General features: G+C 39.0%; 1 protein-coding gene across 1 annotated transcript in view; it reads right to left on the reverse strand.

The window, feature by feature from the left end:
• Positions 1-27864, reverse strand: part of LOC124622038 (probable ATP-dependent RNA helicase DDX10) — a 92393-nt gene that overhangs the window by 45348 nt on the left and 19181 nt on the right. The window contains exons 3-8 of the mRNA XM_047147597.1: positions 26440-26590; positions 12553-12674; positions 11455-11576; positions 8542-8743; positions 7642-7804; positions 5015-5204 (exon numbers count right to left, since the gene is read on the reverse strand). Coding sequence (XP_047003553.1) covers positions 5015-5204; positions 7642-7804; positions 8542-8743; positions 11455-11576; positions 12553-12674; positions 26440-26590 — 950 coding nt within the window. The remainder of the gene's footprint in view (positions 1-5014; positions 5205-7641; positions 7805-8541; positions 8744-11454; positions 11577-12552; positions 12675-26439; positions 26591-27864) is intronic.

The raw sequence follows: 27864 nt of genomic DNA on the forward strand, positions 1-27864 counted from the left end.
GTTGGAGGTGAGGCTAGCTAAGGAATTCCTGGCATGTAACTTGGGGCTGATTGGGTGCAAGTGAAAGAAGGTAACACTTGGATGTATGTATAGACTAGGAGAGGTAAGATGAAAAGCACGTTTTTGGTCAGAGTGGATGGTAGGAAAAGAATGTCTCTACTTTAGGAATCAGGTAAAGGAGAGATCTTCGGCCAAACCAGCAACACTGACTCAGATGAAGACTTCAAATCCACTGCCTCATTTCTTATACACCTGAGCATGTTACACATTACTACTTTTTTGAGGAGGAGGAGGAGATATACAAACCAATCTTTGGCATAAATTACATGGCAACCTCACCTGAACCTCTTTAGCCCAGTGTGCCACATTCATGCCTACTGAGCACCAATTCTCTGGTGGCTTCATCAAAATTCTGTCCATATAAAGTGCAGAAACCATTAACAGTACTTTCACTTTGATACTTGCCTTCACTTCCACACAGTCTGATCACTTGTGGAACATGCATCTGAAGTGACAGCCAAGCCTTCATAGATGAGCACTGCCATCCAAACCTAATCCACTAGTTACTATCTCACGCTATACCTGCAAATGCTGATAATTCTCTAGCTGCCCCAATGAACCAGCTGCAAGGGAGACTGGAAACATAGCCACAACCTTCTCCAGTGCTTCAACTATCATTAATTGTGTCCCAAAATCAAGAAAATCCTTCCCTCCTCTGCCAAAGCAGTATTTCATCGCCTACCCAATGTAAAAGATAGCCTGGTATATCCTTAAGCCACATACATTATACCTCATGGAAGATCCAACTGTATGGTATGTGCTATGCACACACCCAGCACCAACAATTCTAGCCGTGTCACAGGCACATCCAATCCTATTTGAGGCAATTTCACATGGGAAAGCACTCGTGTCGAGTACTGGCTCTGCTGTAACCACTGCAGTCTTTCATGTGCGCATGACCACCAACCGTCTGCCCAAATGAATGGCCACTGCCAAACTGTAAACAACAGCCAAGTTGACCACCCAGTGACAGAAAATGTTACTGAGCATAATATTCTTGACTTCAATGGTTGCTTCACAATCCATGCAACATGGATCTCAAATCTGCCCCATTGCACCACTTTCTCTGGATTACATAGATGGGAATTCTCCTTATAACACATTGTTAAATTCCACAGTTTATCTTGTCAACAATGTAGTAAAAGACAGATTGCTACTTACTGTAAAGAATAAACGTCAAGTTGCAGAGAGGCACAATTAAAGACACTCACATATAGCTTTCGGCCACAGCCTCCGTCAGTAAGAGACACGCACAAACATGCTCCATTCTTTCACACACACACACACACACACACACACACACACACACACACACACACACACACAAGCAAACCTCATGGACACATGACTGCCAACTCCAGCATCTTGTGCCAGAATACCCATTCAGGCTCGAGAGGCTGAAAATGGCGGTTGTGTGTATGTGAGGTATGATTGCTTGGCTGTGTGTGTGTGTGTGTGTGTGTGTGTGTGTGTGTGTGTGTGGGTGGGTGTTTTGTCTTTTAATTGCGCCTGTCTGCAACAACTTGATGTATCTTCTTCATGGTAAGTAGCGACGTGTCTTTTCCTACATTGTTGATACTCCTACCAGGAGTACTCATTGTTTGATGTTTGATAGTTTATCTTGTCTTAGTTTCGACTATCCTCTTATGCCACAGCCACTTCCACCCCAGTCCCCATGCCTCTCACTTCACTTCATTAATCTACAATCACACCTTTCTTTCCGCTGCCTCCCTTGTCATCTACTCCTCCCTCCCTACACACACACACACACACACACACACACACACACACACACAAGAAAGAGTCACCACCATGCCTTGAGGTGTAATATGTCATGTTGAGAAAAGTAACGTGTTGCTCCCATGTCTTTCTAGGTGATGAATGGCTTTTGCATGCACTGTTTATTGTTTGTAAAGTACTGCATTTTGAATAGTATACTGTGGCAAAATTAATTTGTTCTTATGTGCATGTTCATGAGTTGACTACAGTCATGAGAAGAGAAGTTGAGTCTGTCTTGACATCTGTTAGATATCTACACTCTGCTTGGAAAAGAATTTTCAAACAACTGGTAATAACTATTTGACTTGCATTTCGTGTATTTGAAGTTGTATGAGGTGTGATGAACTGTAACTCATGGTAGAATATACAGTGAAAACCCATTTTTACACTTTTCAAGTGACTTAAAAAAAAAAAAAAAAAAAAAAAAAAAGTGTCAAATGTGGGGAAAATGAAAAAGTGGGAAACAACATTATAAGCTGCAAAAGTTATGCATAAGATACCCCCTTGCATTTTCACACTTCACGTATGATATATGTATATAATAGGTGTCAAAATACTTGACAGGGGCTTGTTTATTATCTAATAAATACCGCTGATGTAACTGGAACTGGTAACAGTCTGGGAAGTAGAAACGTTTGACTCAGTTTCATACATCATAATCAATGTTTTTGGAAAGCCTGCAGCTATCATTCATTATTTAAATAATGAAACACTGCAACAGTTACGTATTTTTTCATGTGTAGCGTGATGCATTTTGAGAATTTTTTCTCATTGTCAAGAGAAAATATTTACATAAATATATTGAGTGGTGTTTGCATGTGTGTCATTGTGTGTCTCTTTCACTACAGTCATTTTTTTGATGTTATCAGGAACAGTGCCTCCTCAGTTATGTAGAAAACCACACACACACACACACACACACACACACACACACACACACACACAATTAGTCACATTGTCTGTTTGCATAACATCACAAAAAATACACACATAAGTGTGTAATCACTTGACAATGAGAATAAATACTCAAAACATGTTTTTCTCCGCATGAAAAGATACATAATTGGCGCTGTGTTTAAACCAGAAACAGCTGAGCAACACAAAGTGAGTGAAGGCGTCAAATAGCGACACTAGTGCTGCAAATCGCCAAATGACGAAACGTGCTAAATACAGTTCGACAAAGGTATCACTATTACAACAATCGAGAAACTGTGCATGCACAGTGGAGACAGTTTGGAAACGGTTGTGATTGGTCACGATATTTTTATTCAGACGAACCTAGATGCTGCGATCAGCCACCACAACATGTAGAGCTCGGCAGAGGCAAGAGATAAGGGATGAATTGTTCCAACTTTCACGCACTTACCAGTTCAACTCCGCTCAGTAGAGCACCCTGGTGTCAAGAAACTTAACCACTTAACATTTATAAACACTGCTTGATGGCCAACACCATGCCAGCATCATTTTACATCAATTTTTTCTCCACAAACATTTTTCCATAAATCGCAGGAAAATAATAAATATGTAGTCGCAAAAATCAGGTGCGAATTAGCAATGTGGGTACAGGGTATTTGTCAGGAGCGATAAAAACTGTCAACAGTGGGAAAACATTAATTCTGGGGATGTAAAAGTGTGGTTGTGCTGCATTTACATATGAGAAGGAGTGCTTGTTTTATTATTCACTAGGGTAGTTGAAAAAATAGATGAGTAACCGTCGTTTACACCACAGACTGAAAAGAAGAACTATCCCACCATCAGAAGATTACATGTTGTTTTTTATCCCACCCAGGACTTTCCATTAAAATATGAGTCCTTATTTCTGCACTGAAAGACCACCCTTTCAATAATGAGATCTTTGATAAAAATAGTAATCTTATGGTGGAGCAGGATGTTAAGTGTGGACCTCTGAGTGAGCACAGGAAGACTTTAGTGCCATAAAACTGAATGACAAGTGTACTAACAAACAATCAGAAATTGAAAATATTTTCAATAATCATTTTTTAAATGTTGTGGAGAAAATAGGATCTAGATCTTCACTAGAAGAGGCAAGGCTACTAATAGAAGAGGCCATACCTGTGCAGTTTGAAACAACTGTAATTCCACCAACCTCTCCCTTTGAAATCAGTAAAATAATAAACTCATTGAAAAGTAAAAGCTCTTACGGAATTGATGGCATTTCCAGCAAGGTACTTAAAGCTTGTTCCCCACAGTTAAGTAGGATTCTCAGCCACGTATGTAATAGCTCTTTGGAGCAGGGTGTTTTCCCCGATAGACTGAAATATGCCATTGTAAAACCATTGCATAAAAAGGGGGATACATCGGATGTCAACAACTACTGCCCAATCTCTCTTTTGACAGCTCTATCAAAAATTTTTGAGAAAGTAATGTATTCGAGAGTAGCCTCCCAACTTTGTAAAAATAAAGTACTAACAAAATGTCAGTTTGGTTTTCAGAAAGGCTTTTCAACAGAAAATGCTATATACTCTTTCACTGATCAAATATTAAATGCTCTGAATAACCAGACATCACCCATTGGTATTTTCTGTGATCTCTCAAAGGCCTTTGAGTGTGTAAATCATGGAATTCTTTTAGATAAGCTAGATCATTATGGTTGGAGGCGGGCAGTGGACAAATGGTTTAATTCATACTTAACTGGAAGAATGCAGAAAGTTGAAATAAGTGGTTCATGTAATGTTAAAACAATAGCTGATTCCTCAAACTGGGGGGCTATCAAGTATGGGGCCCCACAGGGTTCGGTCTTAGGTCCTTTACTGTTCTTGATATACATTAATGACTTACCATTCCACATTGATGAAGATGCAAAGTTAGTTCTTTTTGCTGATGATACAAGTATAATAATAACATCTAAAAACCAAGAACTAAGTCATGTAATTGTAAATGATATTCTTCACAAAATTATTAAGTGGTTCTCAGCAAACGGACTCTCTTTAAATTTTCATAAAACACAGTATCTACAGTTCCGTACAGTAAATGGCACAACTTCAGTCATAAATATAGACTTTGAACACAAGTCTGTAGCTAAGGTAGAATTTTCAAAATTTTTAGGTGTGTCCACTGATGAGAGGTTAAACTGGAAGTAACACATTGATGGTTTAAGATTACAGGTTCCTTACATTTCACACTTTTTTGTGGCATACACGATAGGTGAACTTACTTAATGGACTGCAGAGGTGGTATACGAGCTGCTTCCAATCTCTGCAGCATAGCCTTCTCCTCCGAAGGCAGCAGCACCAGTACGGACTCTCCACCAGCCTGGTAGCGAGCTGTGCGCCCTGCCCTGTGAATGTACGTGTGTGCGTCCTCTGGACAGTCCAGCTGAACAACCCAGTCAACAGCAGGGAAATCTGATAAGAAGACAGAAATAATATAAATACTTGCAGAAGAGTCATCACTACATTTTCATGTGTAAGCTAATGTTACATAGCCTACTTGCACCAAAACTGGAAAACCAGTGCTTGGGGGGAGGGGCACCTGATGAAGATTTTGGAATCACCTCAGGCAATAGATAGCATGCAGTTGGTCTTTGTTCAATTTACTACTACGAATGATATCCATAGAGATGATTTTTGTGATGTTATTACTTAAGTATTTAAAATTTGTTCTAAAATCAGACGCCGATTCAGAATTTGTTAGACAGGACAGCGATGTCTGCTTATCAACTGATTGAACAGAAGTAATTGAAAAATGGAAGCAACTTCAGAAAACCTAAGTCCTTATAGTTTGAAGCCTGGCTCTCCAAAATGTAAGTCCAGTAGCCACCATACAGGCTTGTAGCTCAACTTGAAGTGGAGTTTTTTTCTTTTTCTTACAGAGAGAGAGAGAGAGAGAGAGAGAGAGAGAGAGAGAGAGAGTGTGTGTGTGTGTGTGTGTGTGTGTGTGTGTGTGTGAGATATATATATATATATATATATATATATATATATATATATATAAACCAGATACAATCTGGATGAATAACTAATTATGAATATGATGAATGAAGATATAAGATGTGCGAGACTCAGAGTTTATTACCATATAGTCTGTTTAAAATCATTTGAGAAAGATTATATATTGACCAACTTGCACGGCTGACATGTAACGCGCCAAGCAAGCCTGGTGTTACTGTCGCCTCCTGATACGTTCGGCACACTCTGATAACTACGTTTCCCTCCACTCGCTCCGTACTTAACTGTCAAAAGGTGCAACTTATTTTAAATGCACTACAGCAAAGGACAGCCTGACCATTGCACCATGTAGCAACACAAGTGGTTACCATAAACTGGTGTCCGTAATCAGCAAGTCTATAAAACCAAGAACCTTCAACCTTAAAATGTTGGCACTTACTATTTATTACAAAGCTCAGAAAAGTGCGCAGATTAGTGGTAGCTTCTTTAAAGAATGATTTTTGATTAATTTGTTCTGGTTGTTAAAAATACTTGAAATCCAAAAACCTACCACCCGATGCACTTGTATTGCTAGACAATGCCCCAAGGCACCCCTTTAAGTCTGAACTTCAACAAGATGACACAAAAGTTATGTTGTTGTCCTCCCCAACGCACATAGGTTCAATAATCCAACCAATGGACCAGGGTGTTATTGACTTGTTAAAACAGCATTAGCACTTCGTTAGAGCACACAAAAGAAGGTTGTGGTCTTTTTGAGGCAATGAAAGGCCTCCACATAAAAGATGCAATTTACAGTGTTCCTCAAGGTTGGTAATAACTTGGGAAAATCACTCAACAAAAATTGTAGAAGTAGTTTTGTTCTAGTCAGACAGCAGATTTAGTCAATGATTTGTATACTCTTCAAAATGATATCCAGCATGCTGATATAAAGGAATGGCCTGCAGATGTCCGTGGTGTTGCTGCTGTTACCTGTGAAAGACCTGAACACGGTCAGTACATCGATCTTGTTTTGCAACAGTATACCACTTAGCAACAGGAGAGGAAGACAAAACGGTTAGCCACTCTGCAGCAAAGGATGAATTTAAGATTGCCCTCTAATATGTCGAACAACAGACAACCACTATAGCTATGGGCCTATTGTAAGCAAGGAAGTGGCATGATGGAGCCACAAAGCCAAGGTTTACGAAATTGAAACAGAAAACATTTTACAGTTTTTAAGACATATTTTCAGTCCCTAGACTGTTCCGAGTTTTCCTTTCTCTTAGTTAAAAATGTATTTTCTTTACTTAATTTTGACTTATTACATAGTTTTGAGATCTGTAAATGAGTTGCTTTATTCTCCTCTGGTTATCTGACCTTTTTAGTATTCTGACCACTCCCTGGTTGAAAAGAGACAGTTAATCAAGGTTCTACTGTAGTCAACAGTGACCACTATCATCAACACACTTCCTATGGCAGTTAACTTTGGCAGCTGGGGTTTTCTCTAAAAGAGAGGTATTCACAATACCCTTGACACATAAGGCACACGAAAAACCCAGAGCCTCTACAACTCCAAGATGGAGTGTTTCGTGTGTCAGACATCTATGATCTGATTGTGATCCAATAAGCAACAATGAGCATCACACCAATGGCCAGTCCAAGGGCAGGTGACTTCCAAAATACCAAAATATCCCTTCTTCTTTTGCCAAGTCAAAAACGTGCTCGGTCTCCCTCCCATTCCTTCTCTCTCTTAACAGACCAGTGAGCTCCAATTCAAATCGTCAACAAGTATATCCAGCTGTAAACAATGTTAACAAGTGACTACAAAATGCTGGAACCATATTCATTAGCAATTAGATATAACAAACATGTTTCAATTAAACCCTATATGTGGTAAGTGAACTGAAATACTTACCAAGCCCTCGTGCTGCAAGATCTGTGGCAATCATTACAGCATGCTTCTTTGCACAGAAGCTACGGTATATGTCCATCCTTCGCAGCTGATGGAGAGAGCCATACAGGGCCAAAACTGATATACCTGGTCTCAGTTTGCAAAGGATCTCATAGTGGTATTTTACCTAGACATGGATTTCATTCTTCATTTATTATAAAATATATACAAGATATTTATATTTTGATTACATACACATCAAACACAGAAAACATGTCTTGTTACTTATGATCGACATGCAGGATAAAATAAATCTCTTGTCTTCCATTAGTTCTTATACAAGTCAAATGCTCATATGAGAGACAGAACCATTTTCATTGTTGCTGTTCAATTGTAATACATGCTTTTTCTGCACTACTGATGAATTTCAACCTTAGACCATTATTTATAAGTTCAAAGTGGATGTGAGCACATTCATATAAATAGTGCATTTCAAATACACGATCCCAATGTAAGCGCAAACATTTCATCTTTATCCACAGGCTGACACAAACTTGAAATATATTCCATTAAATCAAGTATGTACACACCCTCATTCATAGGCATGGAAAAGATGTGATGTATTATTTTTGTGCACACAGTTGAAATTGCCACATGTGATTATGAGCTATGGTGCACAAGGGAAATTAAATCTTGGTACTAAAGGGGGAGGGGGGGGGGGACCAACCTACAATTTCAAAAGCTAAAAACTGACATTAAGAAGTAAAACATAGTAACTATTTAAAGCTCTAGCATTAGGACATCATTTGAAACCAATGTTTTTCACAATAATCTCCAAACAAAAACTGTGTAGTGAAATTACTTCAGCTGTAAAGTATGAAAACATTAGCTGGCAGACAAGCAACAGAACTATGTTGATCTTACCTGCTTACAGCTGGCAAGAAAAACCAGGATTTTGTGCTTGAGGTGTGAACGTACAAAAGACCACAGGACAGCCATCTTATCATGCAGCTCTACAACTGTATAACTCTGCCTCAGCTGTTCCGGAGTTGAGTGCTGAGCTTTCTCCACCACTGACACATAGCAGGGGTCCTTTAGACTCAAACGTGCCAGGTCACGAACCGATCTGCAGTTCAAATCAGTGTAGTTTATGATTCTACTAGGAAATATAATATGTTCTTACTTTAACATCTAGCGCTTAAAAAAAATCACCACAATGTACTAGATTAAAACATATTCAGAATGTCTCTTCTTAAAATCAGCCTGACTGAGGATAAGAAGGACTGATGTGATCAAACAACCGAATTTACACGCACATCTTATGCAAGCATTCACAGCTAGTGCAAGTTATCTCAAAGTTTTCATGCCACACTGAACTAAATCTCAGAAGTAAGACTGAGCTAATTTTTGTTTAATTTTAGATTTCGATCAATTACTGAGGGAAACAATAATGCAAGCCAAACAATATACCACAAATAACACCTGAGAATATTTACGATACATTGTTTGGGAACATATCACTGGAATTTCTGACATTAAATATAAACTTTGAGAAAGGATTTCTTTACATGACAACAATAATACTCCCTTGCACCCTCTCAAGAGATTATTACTTATACATTATCTATGGAATTTTATTAAATACATGTTTACCAGGCACTGGAAGAGCATGTAGGTACCAAATAACAAAGAGAAAGTGTAATGCTAATTACCAGTAAATTGTATATAATCCAAAGTCAATTAAGCCCATCCTTTCCGCCGCGCGCGCACGCACACACGCGCACGCGCACACACAATTCACATACAATATTTACATTTGTTATATATTTACATTTGTTATAAACACATTAATTAAATCATGATGTGCTCTCACCATTACAATGAGATGTTACTCCACAGGTCAATTAAATATGGAACAGATAACATTCATGGTTAACGAGAGCTTTCCTGTTATGTACTGCTTATATCATTTAAGTGATTTGATAGTGTTCAAGTTACCTAATGTTGGTCTCTGATGGCCCGTAAACATGCCAGGCAAGTCATCCGGCTGTCGGCTGTAAGTGCTTAGTGTTACCCGTGCAAAGCCAGAGCAGGCTGCTAGTATTCATATGAAAACTCTTGCCATGGGACAAGTGACTTACATTGGATAACTATGTTCAAAGATGAGCCAATACAATGTGATCAAATGGTTAATAGAGTGTTGGTCCAACTTTGGAATGCAATACAGCGGTGATTCTGCATCGAAAAGATTCAACAAATCTTTGATAGTGTCCTACAGGTTTGTCACAAGATGTCTCCACACACAGGTCATACCACGTCACAGGGTGTCTCCACACACAGGCCATACAACTCCTGGAAATTACAGGCCAGTCGTTAGATGGTGCCATATAGCATCTCAGTCATGTTCCATCAGGTTTATACCAGGCAAAATTAGGTAGTCAAGACATCAACACGAGTTCCCCAAACCACTGTACCTCAAACCACTGTAGTGACACTCACTGTTATACAGTTCTGAGATGGAATCACTTATGGAGAAGACATCAAGCAAGAAGGGATGCAGGTGGTCCGCAATAACGTTTACATACACCAGAACTGTCATGATGCCTTGGGTTACTAGCACGTATCTCATAGAAGCCCAGCTGAAATGTCCCTCTTAGCATAACACTGCAACCACCAGCTTGCATTAGTAGCACAGTGCTTGTTTTGAGCAGATGTGCACCTGGATAACTGTATCTGGACAAAATCATTAACTTCTTGTAACAAGGCACATGATCCAATCATCATGTGACACATTTCCATTGATCCACAATCCAATCTTGATTATCCCATACCCACTACAATAATGTCATTGGGTCAATGTGGGAATACACAGGTGTTATCTACTGGTATGCCCACACATTCAACAATATGCACTGACAGTGTCCTCAAAAACACCGGTGTATCTACAAGCATTATACTCCATAATCATACCTGCCACAAATTGCCATCTATTCTGCTTTAAAGAGTGAGAAAATCACAGCATTTCATGGTGAGGCATGGTCATCCAACACATTTTCATCTACTTGCAGTTTCATGATTCTTCACCCACTTTCCACTGATGCTCGAACAGTAACACAAGAACAGCTGATCAGCATCACTGTTTCCTAGACGCTCATTCCAAAAAGCTGTTAGTCAAAGACACTTATGTCAGCAGATCTCCCCATTTGTGACTTGTATTGTTGCTAATTTTTCCCAAGTCTCCTCTGCTCTGCTTATAAGCTTTCCTCATTGCGTCACATACCAGTCATGTTACCACACTGCATTCAGTCTCACGGCGGGCAATGGTCATACTGTTTAGGCTCATCAATTTTCCTGAATAAATTTTTGGTAAGGTAATAAGGAATGCTGCATACTGAAACCATTACAAATAGTTGCCATACAAGTTTAACAAGATATCAAGTACAATAAGTGTGATGGCACTGCTGTAATGTGTAAGCAGTGTACACAAGAGAAAAAAATGTAATAATCAGATTGAATTCAGTGGATAACAACTAACTTTGAAAATAAATTTCAAGCATTCTGCCCACTGAAAAATTCCTAGATTCTACCTTGCAATATGTGTGTATAATATTTTAAAATTTATCATTCATCATTCCAGTTGACAACAATTCAAGCCAAGCAACTTATTATTTTCTTGCAAAAAAAAAGTAATTAATTAATAAGAAATCAAAACATTTATGTTATACACTACACAAAATGTTGCACTACAATAACTTCTGCAAATGCCACGACTCAAGAAAAGAATTCAGTTAGGTTCTAAGAACAAACTTTCTTGTGTATCACTACTGGCATACTTACTTGGTCTGTGTTGCAGAAAACAGCAGTGTCTGCCTCTTGGGTGGTAAGTTCTCAATGATGCTATTCATTGTCTTTTCAAATCCCAGGTCAAGGCAACGGTCTGCCTCATCAAGCACTAGTATCTGTGAACAAGCCCATAATCTTGGATTTATAGGCGCACTCGTAAAAGTACTTTTCATGCTAATTTGCTTCATCACACAAAAATACACATCAACTTTAACATGTCACACCTACACAAATGGTAAGTTTGAAAATTATGGTCAATTATTTGTTTCCAAGTTCTCAAAATCACAGAAATATGGTGAGTATACAAAATCATTTTTAAAAAATTGGGACAATACAATTTACGTGTTTTTATTTTTCCTTGTCTAAACTGTACATTTGAAATAAAAGCACACAGATTTATTGTCTGAGTGGTTATAGAAGTTAATATATTCTATCAACTCTGAAGTACTTTCATAAACAATTGTGAATATAACACATTTGAAGACTGATTCTAATCACTGCTATGAAAATCCAGTGGTAGAGTTTCAGAAGACCCTGTAAATAAAAACTTAATGCCTATGATCTCTGATGATAAAAACTGAGTTTTTCCAGCAATAAAACAAGTACACATGAGGGCTGACTGTGAAGCTGCTTTCTTCAAATGTTCTTTTGAAATTTTCAAATTCACCTTTGTTTATAGTTTATAGGTACTCTTTCACATTCCATTATTTCACTTCATTAATGAGTGATGTGGATACAGACCCATACAGCTCAGACAGTTGCATTAACCTTTGCACAAGCTATCATTGCCCCCCCCCCCCCCCTTACACAAACACACACACACACACACACACACACACACACACACACACACACACACACACAGACAGAGAGAGAGAGAGAGAGAGAGAGAGAGAGAGAGAAGTATTCAGGAGGCGAACACGGAAGAGGGGGGGATATTCCGAAAAAGTGGTGGATAATGGAGCTCTCATGATGCTATACGCGGAAAGTCAGTGAAAACGCTCTTATATATCTATAGATACTAAACTAATAAGATTCCATGTTGATGTTTAAAAGTACTGAGAATAACAAGCATATAGATAATGTTCTAACCTGCAAGTTGTGGCATGTGAAGAGAGGATTCTCATCCATGTGCTGCAACAAGCGTCCTGGTGTCCCCACTATTATATTCACTTGTTCCATGCGCTTCTTCTCAAAGTGTAAATCTTTCCCACCTGGTAGAAAAGCAGAATATTAACTAAAAATAAACGATGCCAACCTGTACAGTGACTGTAAGGGGCATTCAGAAATGAACTACAATTGCACTGTTTTACAAATACCTCTCAAACTACAGGCATGTCATCTCCTAGGACAATGAACTGATTCTGAAGCACCACATAGACAATAGATGTCAGTTAAGAACAGCACTTTTATCTTCTAAGTATTGTGAAAGCTATAAACAACAACTAGTCAGGCCATGGCTGAGGGAGAGAGGGTGGGGGTGGGGGGGGTGGGGGGGGGGGGAGAGAGAGAGAGAGAGAGAGAGAGAGTGGGGAGGGATTGGGGGGGGGGGCTGGGGGTGTATTTTTTACCACAAAAATGCAAGAGCTCAAAAGCTAGTGCACATAGTGTTTCCAGTTATGTGTTTCTATGCCCCACCTATCAGTTTGCTATAGGGAAGTGGGTGATTTCCCTTATTTTATATGTTGTTCCATCCACCAATTTCATTACTGTTATATAGTGCCGATTCAACTCTCTTACTTCCCACACCATTTTACATGATTTTCTGCTTTTCTTTCCTTATTTAAAACCCACTGTCCATTTTTTATTCCTTAATAAGTCTAAACTTTCTTCTCCTCAACAATAATTGCCTTCAAAACATACTCTGGCCACCCTCCACTGCATAATTTGAATACCTACTATCCTAACGGTCCATCACATTAAATAGTGTCATACTACAACCCCTGCTCTCATGGCAGCAGCCTCTTTTCGATCATCTAATTCCAGTGTTGTTTTTAACATACTCTCCACTACCGACTCCTGCTGCCCAAACTGACTATTAACCAATTGCATGTGTTTATTTATGACTGCACTGTGGGACTGTAAATGTTTATTTACAAACACATGTTTCTTAAAACTGTGTGCCAATTTGCAATCAAACATATTTAATTATGAATATGTGTACTCCACAGCGAGTTCAACATCGCTCCTGTCGCACACGTAGCTACCTGTATCCTGAAAACAAATCCAGACCACCTCATTCTTTCCACAGACAAATGCTCCATCACAGTGGTCATGAATTGTAGTGATAGTAGGGCAGAGGGTCCCTGCCAACTTTATAACACTTCTCTCTACAAATCTTAAGATAGTGATCCCATCCCAGAAGTCCAACATGACCTCAGCAGCAGCTCCTCAGTTCATACCAAATACTATCTCCCTCTTCACACTAACAACCCACCTATCCACCCCAGCCTTTTACCTGCTCCACAAACCCAAGCCCACAGGTCTCTTTAAAGGCTATCCCATCGTGTCTGGCTTGCTCATACAGAACAAATCTCTGTCATTGCTGAGCAACAACTCCAAACTATTGTACATCATCTCCCATCCTGCAATCAAGACACTGTTCAGTTCCTTCAATGCCTCCTGTTAGCACCAGATTTCTTAACAGTCCCTATGGGTGCCACATCCTCGTACACCAACATTCCTCACGCCCATGGCCTTGCTCCCCTGAGACATTACGTTCCCAACATCGTCCCGATACCAAACCGACCACCTCTTTCCCAATACTTGTAGCTAATGACATCCTGACACAAAATTACTTCACTTTTGAAGGCCAAATCTACAAACAAATCAGTGGTACTGTCATGGGTACCTGGATGGCACCGCCCCATGCCAAGTTATTTATGGGTCATCCTTCTTATCGGGTCAACACATAAAATACCTTGTCTGGTTTAGATTCACTGATGAATTTTCATGATCTGGACTAACTGCAAGGACAATTTTTGCTCTTCCTTCCACAATCTAACACCTACTCCAAAATTTGTTTCATCTGGTACTTCTCAATTCAATGAGCCACTTTCCCAAAAGTCACGTACTTTGCAGTGGTTTGCAGAGTAAGGATGTAGATGTAGATGTTGATCTCAATCTCTCAGATGGCTCCATAAATACCTCTGTTCATATCTAGCATACCAACCACCAACTGTGCCACCACTCTGACCGCTGTCACCTGATCCATGTCAAAAAGTTTTTCTCTTATGGCCTCGTCACGTGTGGGTGCTCCATCTGCAGTGGAAAGCACGAGTTGTTGAAATATACCAAATTATCAACAGACAACATCCTACCCATTTCATCCATAAACAGAGCTTCAACTACCTCCCACCGTGCTCTGAGATGAGGGATATCCTAAGCAAAATCCTACCACCACCCAAAGCAGTGTTGTGCCATCCATTCAACTTACATATCCTTTTCCAGCCCCATGGGTGCAGGTTGAATCTGGTCGGTCCAAGTGCAAGACTCATCCAACATCCGCACATCACCTCCTATCACAGTTCAGCCACAGGCATTTCCTACCCAATAAAAGGCATGGCCATGTGTGAAATCATTGATGTTATACAGGGTGTTTCAGAAGTGATGGTCAATATTCAGGAATATGACATGAATGATCATTTGAAACAAAGAACTCAAGTAAACATGGTCTCTAAAATGCATATCTTAAGAGCTATGAACAATTCTTGATCTTTGATACTGTGAAAGAGATCTATTCTACTGTAAGCTCTTTGCTTTCCATATTTTGAGAAGTGGTAGTATGGACCAAAATAAGAAAAAAATGTCCAGTAAACATATACTCTAAAATGCATACCTTACAAGTTATGAGCACCTGTTCATTAGAAGAGTTGGGTTTCAAAGTAGTGAAGATGAACAAGTGCTCGTAACTTTTAAGGGATGCATTTTAGACAACATGATTACTGGACTTATTTCCTCATTTCAGTCCATGTTACCACTTCCCAAAATATGGAAAGCAAAGAGCTTGCAGTAGAGGAGACTTGTTTGGCAGTATCAAAGATTATGAATTGCTCATAGCTCTCAAGGTACAAGTTTTAGAGCCCATGTTTCCTTGACTTGAATGATCATTCCTGTCATATCCCTGAATATTGATCATCACTTCTGAAACACCCTGTATATCAGCTATGCAGCAACTATTGCGTAACATTTTATGTGGACATGACAAGTAACCAACGGTCTACTTGCATGAGTGGCCACCATCAAACTGTGGCAAACCACAAACTTTACCATCTAATTTTGAACGTGCTGTACATTACAACGTAAATGACCTCAATAGCTGCATCACTATGTGGGCCTTCTGGATACTCCCTTCCAGCACGAGTTTCTCTGAACTATTTTGTTGGGAAATTGTGTCTCCAGTATATTCTACACTCTCACAATCCCCCTGGCCTAAACAATCTGTAACCTGTTTCACACTAGCTCACCTTACCTTTTTCCTTCTCTCTTTTGTCTGTAACATTCCTTCCCCTTTCAGATAGAGCACTACCTTCCCCCACCCGTTGTAATGCACCAATCACCTTCAGCTTGAAAAATTGCATGACTTCTTAATACCACCTCAATTGCGACATGTGGCAAAGATGACAACCACGGAGCAGCTGACCAATAGAAAACATTGCCAGTAACTGCTAAGAAGAAACACTTACTGTTATAGAGGGATACGTTTGCTCACAGAGAATGGTTCTTGGCTTGTCCTTTTAGAATTTCAGTTCAGTATTTGAGTATTGTTTGAGTAGTGAGCCTCGAGAGAGATTACCTAAAGAATATGATGAGATTAGCCCACATGTACGATTCGTGAATTAGTCTGTGATATGGATAGAATTTAAGTATGTTCAAAACAGTTCTACGTCATTTAGAAAGATATTTTGTGAAGATTACAGGCTTGTGTACAAAGTGATTATTTCACCGATTTTGGCAGAGTGTAGACTTACCAGGTATACAAAAAGCTTCAATTTGTTGAAGTGTGAGATTAGTTTCTCCTGTGTGATTGATGGTGTGTTGTGCTGCTTAATAGGCCCGCGATGGTAGGCGAACCGTATTTCAATATGTTTGTGAGATTTTGTGTTGAGCGGTGTACGTGAAAAGATATGTTCGTGCGAAGTCATTTAGCTATTCTGTGGTTGATGATTAAAGCATGTGCTAAGGGATAGTAGCATTGCATTGCATTATTGTGGTTGTATAAGTGTACACAAGCATAGAGGAATAGTGACTTAGAGATGTTTGGTTAGGATTTATTGTGCAACTTCAGAGTGAACACTGTAACACAGAAAATACCGCAAATCTCGTTGGATACACTGAATGTGTAGTCTATATTAAAGATAAGTCATCCTACGTAATAGTTATTTACTGAGAAACAATCAGAAGCTTATTGAGAATTCGATAGCTTTTCCCGTTGTCCCTAAATGACAAATCAAGAACCATTTATTAGAGAACAAGTGAAGTGGGATTTTGAATAGAGAACCAACACTCAAAGTAAAATGCTGACTTATAGCTGTGAACGAGTTAATGGCAGGAAATAAAGAATTAACTGTTTTAAGATGAAAATGTCAGTACCTGACTTGTCCTTTATGCCTAAACTATTACAAGAAAAATATTCAAAAGTTAATTTCAAAGCAGACCAATATCTCCAATGTATCTTTACATATCAAATTAGATTTTAGATTAGATTTACTTTCATTCCAATTGATCCGTAGTGAGGAGGTCCTCCAGGATGTGGAACATGTCAGAAAAACAACAATACATGACAAATATTTAAACTAAAACAAATAAGCTAATGTACCATTCCACAGGTCCCAAGTGGAATGATCGTCATTTTTTAATGAACACTAAGTGTCATTTTACAAATACTATTGCACTGAATTTAAAATAAAAAAGTTTTATATTTATTTATAAGGTAAGAAACATGTAATACAACTACTGTAATACTTATTTGCAATGAACACATTACTGCACTGAAATGGTGCAGAAGTTAGATTATACTTACACACACACACACACACACACACACACACACACAAATTTTCAGTGAACACATTACTGCACTGAAATTGTGCAGAAGTTATGTTGTACTTATATACAAATCAGTTGGTTTTCCTCAGAAATTCATCAATGGAGTAGAAGGAGTTGGCCACCAATAAATCCTTTAGGCTTCTCTTAAACTGAATTTCATTGGTTGTTAAGCTTTTTATGGCTGCTGGCAAGTTATTGAAAATGTGTGTTCCTGAATAATGCACACCTTTTTGTACAAGACTAAGTGACTTTAAATCCTTGTGAAGATTATTCTTATTTCTAGTATTGATTCCATGAATTGAGCTGTTGGTTTGAAAAAGTGATATATTTTTAATGACAAATTTCATTAAGGAATAAATATATTGGGAAGCTGTAGTTAGTATCCCTAGTTCCCTAAACAGGCTTCTGCAGGATGTTCTTGAGTTCACACCACATATAATTCTTACTGCACGTTTTTGTGCCCGGAAAACTTTAGCTTGGCTTGATGAATTACCCCAGAAAATAATCCCATATGACATTATGGAATGAAAGTAAGCATAGTATGCCAGCTTTTTCATTTTTATATCCCCTATGTCTGACAAAATTCGCATTGCAAACAGAGATTTGTTAAGACGCTTCAGCAGTTCTGTGGTGTGCTCCTCCCAGTTGAATTTATTATCAAGCTGTAATCCCAAGAATTTAACACCGTCCACTTCTTCTATCTTCTTGTCATCATATGTTAGACATATACTCTTGGGACACCCCTTACAAGTTCTGAACTGCATGTAGTGTGTTTTTTCAAAGTTTAGTGACAAAGAATTGGCTAGGAACCAGTGATTAATGTCTACAAATATTTTATTGGCTGATCTTTCTAAGACTACACTTGATTTGCTATTTATTGCAATGTTTGTATCATCAGCAAACAAAACAAACTTGGCATCTGGTAATGTTACTGATGAAAGGTCATTGATATACACAAGAAAAAGTAAGGGCCCCAAAATGGAACCTTGTGGGACCCCACATGTAATTAGTTCCCAGTTGGATGATGCCTGATAGCTTGATACATGTCTCTTTCCTAATAACACCCTTTGTTTCCTGCCAGAGATATAAGATTTGAACCATTTTGCAGCATTTCCTGTTACACTATAATATTCTAGTTTACTTAAAAGGATATTGTGATTTACACAGTCAAATGCCTTTGACAGATCACAAAATATACCAGTTGCCTGCAATTTTTTGTCTAATGAATTAAGTACATTTTCACTGTAAGTGTAGATAGCCTTCTCAATATCAGAACCTTTTAGAAATCCAAACTGTGACTTTGACAGTATGTTATTTGAGATAAGATGGTTATAAAGACGACTGTACATTACTTTTTCGAAAATTTTTGAGAATGCTGGCAACAGTGAAATTGGACGGAAATTTGATGCTATTTCTTTATCTCCCTTCTTAAACAGTGGCTTAACTTCAGCATATTTCAGCCATTCGGGAAATATTCCACTGATAAACGACTGGTTACACAGATAGCTTAATATGTTACTTAGCTCAGAATCACATTCTTTAATTAACTTTGTTGATATTTCATCATACCCACTAGATGTTTTTGATTTTAAAGATTTTATGATGGACATTATTTCTGTTGGGGTAGTGAGGGTCAAATTCATATTATGGAAGTTACTTGAAATGTCTGGTCTAAGGTAATCCATAGCAGCATCTACCGAACCTGACAACCCCATCTTTTCAGTAACAGTTATAAAATGTTTGTTAAAAAGTTCTGCAACACTATACACATCTGTCACCAATGCATCATTTACTCTTAATGCTATTTGTTCCTCTTCATGTCTGGTTCTACCGGTCTCCTCCTTCACTATATCCCATATTGTCTTTATTTTGTTATCTGATATGACTATCTTTTCCTTGTAATATATTTGCTTTGACATCCGTATTACAGTCTTTAATATTTTGCAGTATTTCTTATAATGTGCTATAGCATCAACATTGGAAATGTTTCGGATTGACAGATACAGTTTTCTTTTTGTTTTACAAGATACCCCTATTCCTCGAGTAATCCATGGCTTCTTTGTAGACTTTGCTCTAACCTTGGTAAGTTTTGGGGGAAAGCAGTGTTCAAATAAGGTAAGCACTTTATTAGCAAAAATGTTATATTTTTCATTCATGCCATGAGCACTGTAAACATCAGTCCAGTGAATGTCCTAAAATAATCAATTTTTGGCTTACTGATTACCCTCTTGAGCTCAGATTTAACAGATTTTATATCCTGTTCAGTATTAACATTTAACAGAAGGAACTGCATGTCATGGTCTGAGAGGCCATTGACTATTGGTTTTGTAATATAATTTTGTTCATTTGACTTTTCTATAAAGATATTATCAATGGCTGTTTGTGAGCAAGTGGTTATCCTAGTGGGGAACTTTACTGTGGGAATTAAGTTGAATGATAGTGTTACTAACTCAAATAGGTTCTTATTGGGAGAGTCTTTAAGGAAATCTACATTGAAATCACCAGCAACCACTATTTCTTTGTTTTTGGTTGTTAAATGGGCCAGTACAGCTTCAAGGTGGTTTACAAACAGATTAAAGTTACCTGCAGGTGCTCGATATACACTTAATATTATGAAAGATTTTTTGTGAAAATCTAATTCTGTTGCACATGCTTCCATATGCTGTTCTAGGCAAAATTTATGAATGTCTATGTTCTTAAATTTATGACAGTTCCTGATGAATGTGGCAACTCCTCCTTTCTCCATTTCTGATCTACAATAGTGAGATGCTAACCTAAACCCTGTAACACTTAAAAGTTCTATACCAGTGGTCACATGATGTTCAGAGAGGCAGATTATGTCAGCTGGGTTTGAAGACTCTAATTCATCTATGCAGATAGTTAATTCATTAATTTTATTTCTCAGTCCTCGAATATTTTGATGCAATAAAGATAGCTGACATTTCACATTGACTGACTTAAAATTGGATGGAGTTAAAATATCTGCTGACAGTTGAAAATTCTTAACCAATGGCTGTTTATGTTGATGTAATAAGCTGGAATTATGTTTTTTGATTTCTTTCTCAAACTGAAGGTTTGTCTCAGTTCTAACCTCTCTTAAAATTTGTTTTCTTTCTGTCCTCCCTACCCTAAAAAAGGGTCTTTTCTGAATCCTATAACCACTGGTATTTTACTACTCATGACAGTGCCTCCCCCCTTTAACTTTTCTGCTATTTCCCCAGCCAATTTACCCTTCCCCTTCCTGTTGAGGTGAAGGCCATGCCTAGTATAATCCCACCTACTGACAGAATCAACATGAACCACACCAATGTGTGACCCCGCACCCGACATGAGCAGCCGTTCCAGCTCCAAATTAACTCTCTTGACAGAAGAGTTCAAATGAGGTCGGTCATGGCGCCCAAGAACAGATACAAACTCAACACTGGTATGCCTCGATGCTGATGCAATCTTCGCCAGGTCACACTCTATGCTGTACCCAGGATCTCTGTCAATACTGTTACCTGCCCCACCCACTATAACCACGGTGTCTTCCTTAGTGAAATCTTTGCAAAGTGATCCTAAATCCTCTGTCACCTGCTCCAGACCAGCACTAGGTTTAAAAAAATTGGTGACCTGGTATTCTGATCCTAGTTCATCCTGCAAGAGTTGGCCAACACCTCTTCCATGGGAACTACCTAACAACAACACTTTCTTTCTCTTTACTGATTTCCCTACATTCTTACTTTTCAATTTGCTGCTGAAAGTTTGTTGTGCCCTGTCTACACCTGTAACTGCTTGAGGCTCACCAGCTTCTAACTGAAGCAACAGGTCAAATCTATTTTCCACATTCACCATAAAGCTGTCAGACAAAGTTCTAGGCCTGTTCCTCCTGTTGCCTGTTGCCACTTCCCACCTCTCTTTACCCTTCTCCCTCCTTAACCTGTCAAGATCTCCCCTGGCCTTGTCTAACTCAGCCTGAAGGGCAGCAATTTTCCCCTCCTGTTCCAGTATCTTCCTATCTCTACTACAAATCCTACAAAACCACTGATGAGTCTCATTTACTTCCCCTATTCCCACGCCACTACAGTCACCCACATGGAAAAAACTACAGCACCCATCACACCAAAGCCCCGACCTAACAATTCTACGGCAAGTCAAGCACTTTTCACTCATGATAAACGTAATAATTTATTAAGAATAAGTCAGTTAAATTACAGATAAACACGAAAATATGGTTACACAAATTTGGCCTATACGCAACTGTGTGTAAACAAAAACAAAAGTGCAAAGTTTCTGAAACAACAAGTTAAACTTTACGCTACTTTCCGGAAATGCTAGTTAAATAATGAAGAGGTACGCTAAGTTAAATTGCTGGAGAGAGCAAGGAACAACTAAACGAAATTCTATAGATTTGCTGCAGCAGAACGTAAACAGAAAATACGACTGTACGGTCTTTTCGCGTTTTCTGCTATATTACGTAATGAGAAATGAAACCTTTAATGGTACACTTAAACGGCACACTAATACACTTATTTACCACGTAATCAGTACTAATCTATGTGTTTTATAATCTAAAATAACTTATCTTTACGAGAACACCAAACCTCGCGCTAGTCGCTTGGCTGCAGGGCTGCCAACCTCCAAAGTAAATCCAGAGGCCAATAAAGTAAAAGACTGGCATATTGGTAAAAGCCAAGCTCAAAGAAATTAAAACCCTAAAGAGGAGGAAGAGTATTTTTCAGTTAATAGCTTGCAATGAAAAGAAAGATAATTAATCTTTATTTAAAGAGGAAAAGCAAGTTTGTGTTTTATTGAAAAGTGATTAATTATAAACGAAAAGTTATTCCATTTAATTTTGAACGGTTGAGATTGACAAAATAGTTTATTATGATAAAATTTCAATAGAGTCAAGGACATTGTTGTTGCATGGCATTACTTCTAGAGGGTATTGTTGACTGACAATGAAAGATAAACAATATTAAATTATATCTTTGCCTTGTGAATGTATTTTCCAATTTACACAAAAATTTATACATTCACTCTGATTGCTGGTATATACGATTATTAGTTGAATCTTTAAAAAAGGAGCAAGTACAAGAGGCAACAAATGTATACGACACATTCATCATTTATATACGAAAGCTGTCATTTCTGGTACCTACGTCATTGAGAAAGTGTTTTGTTGTGTTGTCAGAATACACAGAGTAAGCTTTGCTATAGGTTGCTGTTATTGGTAAATATATCATTCCTACTCCTCATAGACTCTGGCATTTAGTTTTTTTCTGGTGATTGATACTAGCTTTGGTGGTAATTTATCATACGAATCTAGTGAACCCTGATAGTTAGATGCATTGTTGTAATTAATTTCCAGATAGCTACCACTGATCCCATTATACCACGAAAAGTGTTACTGTCTCCATCCTTTTGTATACGGTGATGTAGCGAGCTGTATTGTGATTTATAGCACGAGAAGCTGAGTATCAAATCTTAAGTGACATCGTCATGTTAGTACACGCGATTATTTCAAGTCACACAGATTATGTTGTTGAGTGCAGGCAAGGTATTGTCAGTAAAGCTTATTGTACTACTACGAGAGTGAGCTGCATGGTCTGACGTTGCTTTTCACATACATACTGAGGTGCTGTTAGGGCCTGTTCATACAGTACATTCCCTACGAGGTAGTGATGTCTAAAGGGTGGTGCAATACACAGTCTTCTACCTGCCATGGAGGTATTCATATTCATATTCTCTCTCTCTCTCCCTCTCTCTCTGCCATCCCCCCACCCCCTCATGGCACTGTGGCTCCTGTTAGGTTCATTTTCTGTTGATACTGGTATTTCTTCATGGACTTTTCCCAACAAATACAGCGTCATCTGTTTCAGGCATCTCATCTATGCACTCTTGGCAATTTTGTATTATGTAAGCCAAATGCTGCAGCTATAGTAACTGCTGCACTATTTAGTTTTACTCTGTATTTAACTCTCACAAACTGGTGTTTCGCAGATTAACAAACATTGGTAGAAGCAAAAGAAAAGCCAAGTGGAAAAAAAAGTTCTGAGAGCTAACTTGGTATCCAACTTGAGATCCTTTGAACAGTATTCCACGATGCAACCATTCAAGCACCGCCTGGTAATTGACATTTGACTTCCATATGTGAACTACTAGTTCTTTTCATCATTGTGTTCAGTTGTCATAGCAGCTCAAGTACTTCTTTTATAGCTGAAAATTTGATGTTAATTGTGCAGTTACTGCTATTCAAGCTGAGAGAGCATTTTTGTAAGATATGCTCAATCGTTACTGGCTGCTATCACACTCCAAGTACTTAACTTTTCACTTCAAATATAAGGGGCATTCAAAAAGAAATAAGCCGGGGGCAAAATTACAGAAACTAGTATCTGTATGTTAGAAGTATTGACTCTTGCTATTGAGACACTTGTCCCACTGTGACACAAGGCAGTGAATGGCTGTCTCACAAAATTACCGGGCCTGCGATGTTAACCAGTTCCACACGTACAGCTGGATGTTGTTGTCTGAGGTGAATCGTTTGCCCTCAGAGCCTTTTTAAGGGGGCCAAAAATGGCATAATCACAGGGAGAGAGGTCCGGACTGCACGGAGGGTGGCCAAGAACCTCCCATTTGAATTTCCGCAGGAGTGCCGCAAGCAGGAGTACTGCCAATGTGTTGGCCATATGAGACTTTGCATTACAGAATGCCCCAGGGGTGAGATTACCTGGTTGTTTTGATTTGATCGAATGGCAAAGAGTGGTCAAGGCTTGCGAGTAATGCTTGGCATTTATTGTTGTCCCGTGCTGTAGGAGGTGAGTTAGAAGGGGGTCCTCTTGGTCAAAGAAGAATGTCAGCATAACCTCTCCTGCTCTTGTTTGGATGGCCTTGGCTTTTTTTGGTGGTTGACCCTTGCTATTGAGACACTTGTCCCACTGTGACACAAGGCAGTGAATGGTTCTCTCATGAATGGATGCTTCCACTGGAGATTTTGTCGTTATGATTCTGGTTCGAAGTGATGACACCACTTGTGCCAGAAACACATTCCCTTCCCGAGCATAGCGCTGCAGCTGAGCAAGACAGTGGGCCATTCAACATGCTTCCTGGTGTGGTTGAAGACTGTGGGGCACACACTTTGCGCATGTGCAATCATTCCTTCATGATGGTGTGAATACTTCCGACACTCAATCCGACCACGGTGTCTATGGCTTTCCCTGTCATTCTGTGGTCCTGGGTAATGAGTGCATCCATCAGCTGGACGATGTCACTGGTAATGCAGTGTGGCACTCCAGACCGTGCATCATCGGTTAATGACACCCGTCCTTCTCTGAAGCTCTTGTGCCACGTCTTGACCCTTGCAGGGGAGATGCAGTGTTCACCGTCCACTTGTGACATTCGTCGATAAATGCCCCTTCCTCCTACTCCTTCCGCTGTCAGAAAACGAACAACACCTCTTTGCTCTTCTGTTGATGCCTCCATGTCACTGTTTGCAATGTGACTGGCAGCATTGGACGATTGTTGCATGCTGCTAATAGCTCTGTATAGTCACGTGACGTGCACACGTGCCTTCTAGAGACGGGCTGTGAGCTTCCACACATTGGTCAGAACCACAGCTCATTGCACATGCCATAATATTACCCTCCTGTCACCAGTCTGCGCATTACAGACTCCCGCTAGTTTCTTTTTTAATGCCCTTTATATTTCTAATTTCCCTTTCTTACATCACCACTAAGGTCTCTATGTCTTACACTAATCACATTAATTACAAGCTGTCTACAAGAACTGTTATGAGATCCACTCACTCATTACTTACATATCCAATAATTTGTTAACCTAACATTACAAATTCAAAAACATATTTCAAGCTTATCACTGTGAGAGTGGCATATTCACATTTACTTAACATTTTTGTATTAATAACAACTTCTTTTTATTTATTTATCTTTAATTTGTATTTGCGCACTTCCACTAGGTTGTGAATTGATAGTTGCAATTGAACGTGACTTGATCAGTGAAATCCAGTCAAGGATGATCCTACTTCACAACGATATAACGTGAGATTAATGTTAGTACAATCTAGATTTTTTAGTTCAGTTTAACCCAAAGTCATTATCTGCATTAATGTTAAGGTCAATAGCTTTACAAAATTAACCCTAATACCAAATTTATGACTGGTTTAGTGTTTTGCAATGTTTACCCTTCACAACAGAAGTGCTAATAGTAAACCAGAGAATACTGATACCCATGAATCCTCTCTAATCATCCAGCCAAACTTGTGAGGTCCTGCAATTGTGCCCTATTTAAACACACTTGGAAATTGTGTGAAACCTAAATTTTGATGAAATTAGAATTACATTAATACCTTCAGCTGCTGACAGGCATTGATATATATCAAACTGGGACAGGTGAAAATGTGTGCTCCGACCGGGACTCGAACCCGGGGTCTCCTGCTTACATGGCAGATGCTCTATCCATCTAAGCCACCAAGGGCACAGAGGATAGCGTGACTGCAGAGACTATCTTGCACACGCCTCCCGTGTGACCCACAATCTCAACTTGTATGTCCACACACTACATTCATAGTGTCCCACCCCAACACACTCATTACAATATTATTTCAAAAGTAATATGAAAGACGATTTACTTTAGCTTTCAGACACAACATAGTCTGGTGTTGAAGGTAAAATAGTCTCATCATTTAATCACACAAATAAGTCATGAGGATAGTAAGGGGCTATATAATATCTTATTAACTGACCCCAATAAGAATTTTTTTGCCAAGTATACAAGGCAAAAATACTTTCTTAATACAAATAGTGTCCAAAGAACAGTTCAACTGTTGAAGACTCGCATGCCTGTTTTACTGTTTCAAGCTCATCTCAAGAGTACAGTGAAAGAAGTATTCTAACTTACCACAAAGAAGCCAAATTTAATGTCTGGCATACAAACCTATTATAAGCCCAGCAGAGAAATCATGGTAACGACCAACTTTACGTAGAGTTTCAAATATCTGCAGGGCAAGTTCCCTGGTTGGTGTGATGATGAGGGCTCCCAGACCATCGAGCCGTGTCCACTGGTGACAAAACAGGCTTTCTAACACCTGCAAAAACACAAAGATTTAGTATAAGGGTAACTTCTGCTGTAATCCTTTTTCTTTTCTTAAATATCTGTAGCTGAACATAATAACACATTTATTACATGAAATTTTCACAGCTATGCCTTTTTACATTGATGACTGTCATTACTTCAGAGGTAAATGACTCTGCAACTGTCTGATGCTGAAAGGACTAACAATTCTACAAATGAGGGGAATTGAAATCTGACACACTGAAGACCTGCATGATAAAATGATACAGTGAAGGTGACATGATTTGTCAAAGAAGATATTAGAGCTGCAGAATCAAGCACCAATGAAAAAAAAAATGTAATTTTTATTGGGAAAAATATGACAAATGCCCCCAGGGAGTAATCAAGTTAGTGTGAGGTCCTTGACTATAGCAGACACATTCTAGGTACTGTGAATGAACAAATGAGGCTGACATAAGTGCCATAATGACATGGGTCCCAGCAGATGTTTTTCAAGAAACATTGATAATCTGAAACGGACCACGATACAGAGAAAACACACACACACACACACACACACACACACACACACACACACACACAGGGATCAGCCAAAATGTTACGACCATTGTTCACCATGACATTGGATGCTGTCTGGAGGCATTGCAGGCCTGTGATGCAGTAACAAAAGTATGTAAATGGAGAACACACAGACAGGGGATCACCCTAGCAAAGATATGGGCCGCAAATGGGGAAATCCATTGAGATAAGCGACTTTGACAAAGGGCAGATTATTATTACGCAGAGCCTGTGAATAAGGATATCAAAAACAGTGAAGCTGTTTGAATGTTCGCGTGTTACTGTCATGACCAGAAGGACAGTGAAACTACCACTAGGCGTTACATGTTCAAACATCCACGACTATTCACAGAACATGGGGTTTGGAAGCTTGTCTGCTCTGTAAAGTGCGATAAATGGTGATCTGTGGCATCTCTGCCAAAAGGGCACAACGGTGCTGCACACACAAGTGTTTTGGAGTACACCATTCATCATACATCGTTGAACATGAAGCTTCACAGCTGACCACACCTACATGTTCACATGATGACCCAACAACATCATCAATAACGATTGCAGTAGGTATAGGACCATCGAGATTCAACTGTCAATCAATGGAAATGTGTCGGCTCTTCAGGTGAATCAGATTTTTGCTACACTGGGCCAACGATTGCCTCAACAAATACTGTCACCGAAGTGAACAGTGGCTCGAAATGTACAGAGCACCACTGACAAAGACTAGTGGGAGCA

The sequence above is a fragment of the Schistocerca americana genome, chromosome 7 (assembly GCF_021461395.2).
Source record: "Schistocerca americana isolate TAMUIC-IGC-003095 chromosome 7, iqSchAmer2.1, whole genome shotgun sequence".
Taxonomy (NCBI): domain Eukaryota; kingdom Metazoa; phylum Arthropoda; class Insecta; order Orthoptera; family Acrididae; genus Schistocerca; species Schistocerca americana.